Source organism: Lycium ferocissimum, chromosome 11 (assembly GCF_029784015.1).
Source record: "Lycium ferocissimum isolate CSIRO_LF1 chromosome 11, AGI_CSIRO_Lferr_CH_V1, whole genome shotgun sequence".
Taxonomy (NCBI): domain Eukaryota; kingdom Viridiplantae; phylum Streptophyta; class Magnoliopsida; order Solanales; family Solanaceae; genus Lycium; species Lycium ferocissimum.
In genome coordinates, this window is record NC_081352.1 from 31,464,316 (window position 1) to 31,467,713 (window position 3,398).

At 37.1% G+C, this 3,398-nt stretch overlaps 1 protein-coding gene across 1 annotated transcript; it reads right to left on the bottom strand.

The window, feature by feature from the left end:
• Positions 1-535: 535 nt before the first annotated feature.
• Positions 536-3,323, bottom strand: LOC132037508 (E3 ubiquitin-protein ligase RSL1-like). The gene is made up of 2 exons (XM_059428038.1): positions 2,928-3,323; positions 536-811 (listed from the first exon to the last, which is right to left on the bottom strand). Exons 1-2 carry the CDS (start codon positions 3,239-3,241, stop codon positions 739-741), a joined length of 387 nt encoding a protein of 128 aa, XP_059284021.1. The 5' UTR covers positions 3,242-3,323; the 3' UTR covers positions 536-738.
• Positions 3,324-3,398: the final 75 nt, after the last annotated feature.

The following is a 3,398-nucleotide window of genomic DNA, read 5'->3' on the forward strand; positions in this document are numbered from 1 at the left end:
AAAAATTAAAGACAAGCAATTTGAGGGACAAAAATTAAAAACCACCCCCCGAATAAGGGTAATCGAGCAAATTGCCCCATGTAACACACTAATATCACAAACCTATGACATACCTGCTTAGCTATTTTTCCGATTCTTACATGTTATTGGCTGCTTGATGCACCAACGAACACCATCAAGCTTTGTGATACACACATTTATGAGACTATTTACTTCTTTCCTCGAATTTTCACTAGTCGATTCTCACATTATATTTTGTTTATTGCGTTTCAACCTCATTAATGTCGTCCGTGCTTGTTCGGGTAACTAGTGAAATTTAGAATAAAATTCACAAATAGCCTCTTTTCAATCCTTGTAACTAGAAAATAGCTATTGTCACAGAGTTTCAGATTGTACCGGTATAATTCCAGGACATTATAATGAAGTTTCACAAGTGAAATTTGAAACTTCAGGTCATGACAATAACTATTTCTGCAAAACATGACCGGAAAGTAGTTAGTAAATGCTATTTCTATTGAAATTTCGGATTCACAAATAATAAACAATGTAAACACATGCAATCATGATAAGAAGTAGCCCTTTAGTAATTAGTACAAAACCACCTCTATGTGCCAAGGAGCACTTGAAACAAGTTCATTGAAATATTGGACTTTTTCTTTTCTAGAACAGAAGTACATAATATAACAGAAAGAAGAAAGAAAAAAAAAAAAAAAACCTTAAAAGTACAGTAAATGTCTTTTAAGTACCACAACTACTGCAGTAGTGATCACTTGAGTGTGCCCCACATTTGTAACAAAAGTCACATCCACACCTGCAATTGTAAAGACACCAAAAATGCATCCGGAGTTCAATATACAACTAATATGAATTGTTCGGATCTTCCAAAAATGCAGAATTTTTCTTATTTTGTAAGAAAAAATATGTACGTATATAATAGACCGACACCATTTGAATAATATAATAGTACAACATAAATATCAATTTGGAACTAGAAATAAAGCCTTAAACCAAAGACTTACCTCAAACTCAAGCAGACTAAAAAGCTGAAATTATAATTGGAAAGATAAAATGTGCGAAGTCAAATAACACATTGATCAAGATTGAAATATCGCATATGAACATAATTTCATAGACCAAAATCGCTATTTTATCTATTTAATTTAATAATATCAATATGTGGAAAGATTGAAGAATGACTGTTGTAGATAAACCTATTGAAGAAGAAGTTGAGTATATCATACGTGACACACCATGGGCTAGCCCATACGACCATTGCATGAGTAGAATACTACTTGGTCAAGTGGAAAAGGTTAACTTGAGAGCCAGACAAGCCGAGACTTATGATTAGTTAATGAATCTACTAGTGAAGAAGTTGAGTATATTTAGGTGACAGCACCATAGGCTAGCCCATATATACAACCATTACATGAGCGGAGTACTACTTAGCCAAGTAGAAAGGCTAACCTGAGATCGAGGCACGCCGGGAACTATAACTGAGACTTGAGATCCGAATACCAAATCAGAGACTACTAGATAAATGTCTCTCAAAACGACTCTCAACGGGACATTTAGACTGCTTGAACGAAAAGAAAAAAAAAAGGAATAAAGATCTTTTGCCCTATATACACAAATCACTCAAAGTTGCTAAGAATGTTTCACCAGAGCGACTCTCAACGAGGACGATAGACGTCTAGCAGAGCAACTCTCAACATCTCTCAACTTGCCAGTGTCCAGTTTAGAAGAATCTCCATTGGTAACACTTGGGAAGATATTTGTAAGCTTTTCGACATTAGTATCTTCGACGTCAGATGGTCCAGACCTCCATTACTTTTTGTGAAAATTAATAGTGATGGAAGTTGTATCAATGGGAAGTGTGGAGGGGGTGGTGTGGTCAGGGACAGCAGTGACAAAATGCTCATGGTGTACTCGATTCCTTTAGGTAATGGGACAAGTAATTGGGCTGAAGCGGCTGCCCTGTTATTTGGGTTGAAATGGTGTATTGAACAAGGCCATGGATTGATTATTGGTGAGACTGACTCCATGCATATTCACAACTGTATCCATGACATATGGACTGCTCCATGGAGAATAGAGAGAGTGATTGGAGAGATCAAAGAACTGGTGAATGTCAATGGTATTTTCATTAAGCATTGTTACAGAGAAAGCAACCAAGTCGCGGACAAACTAGTTTCTTTCGGTCATCAAATGGAGGAGGCAACTGTTGTTACAAACTTTAATATGATTCCCAGGTATGTTAAAGGTCTGATTAATGTTGAAAGATGGCAATTACCATCCTTCCGAGTCAAGAGGAGAAAACCAAGCACCCTTGCATTCGAGCCACCTTGAGCTTCTCAGAATTATTACTACTTTTTTTTTTTTCTTGTCTATTGTCAAAGGTCTCTAGTCAAATTGGAGTTCCACTACTCCCATCTGGTATGAAAGGTCAGGTGCTGCCCCCCTTTCACAAATCTGTTTCTTCAAAAGAGTGGTAATACAATCGTGACTTGGATTTTTTTTTTTTTTTTTTTTAAAAGCAGAGCGACTCTGATAGACGACTAGTTAGACGTCTCACAAAACGACTCTCAACGAGGACATTAAGACTGCGCGGACACAACAAAAGAAATTTTTTCCCTATATATATAAATCACTCAAAGGTGCTAAGAATGTGCCGTAAAGCTACTCTCAGTGAGGACGTTAGACTTTGGCAAAGCAACTCTCAGAGACTACAAGCTAGACGTCTCACATAGCGACTCTCAATGAGGATAAGACTGCTCAGCACAACAAAAGAAATGATTTTCTTTGCCCTATATACACAAATCAGTCAAAGGTGCTAAGAATGTTTCGCCCTACAAAATAATGTTTCGCCCTACAAAATTCCAAGACAAGTAGAAAAAAAAATTAAAAAATCATATGGACTAAAAACGAACCTGCATCTCATTTGTGCACAGCCTTCTGATCTCCCAACATACATCCTACAACTTGGACATCTTTGCCATTCTTGATTCTTAGCAAGTTGCATAAGTTGTATACCTTCTATTTCCCTTTCATCTTTGTTCAACTTCTCAAATTCTTCACACACAAAATCTGAATGCCAAGGAACTTTACACTTTGCACAAAACAACCTTCTACATTCCGGGCATTCCGATTGAGTAATAACCATATTTTCGCCTGGGCATTCATCTATTAAAAGCGCGGAACAATCCTTAAACGGACAATAAAATTTCTCTGACACCAAAATCATCGACTCGCACAACTTGTCTCCCCACTTATCGAACACATCATTAGGCAAAATCAAACGACAATTATGCGGTTCTAATTGCGTGTTACACCTAAACGGGGACGATATTCGGGGATGTTCTCTTGGGTTTTGAGGCTATATAGTTAGCCATGCAATTTTT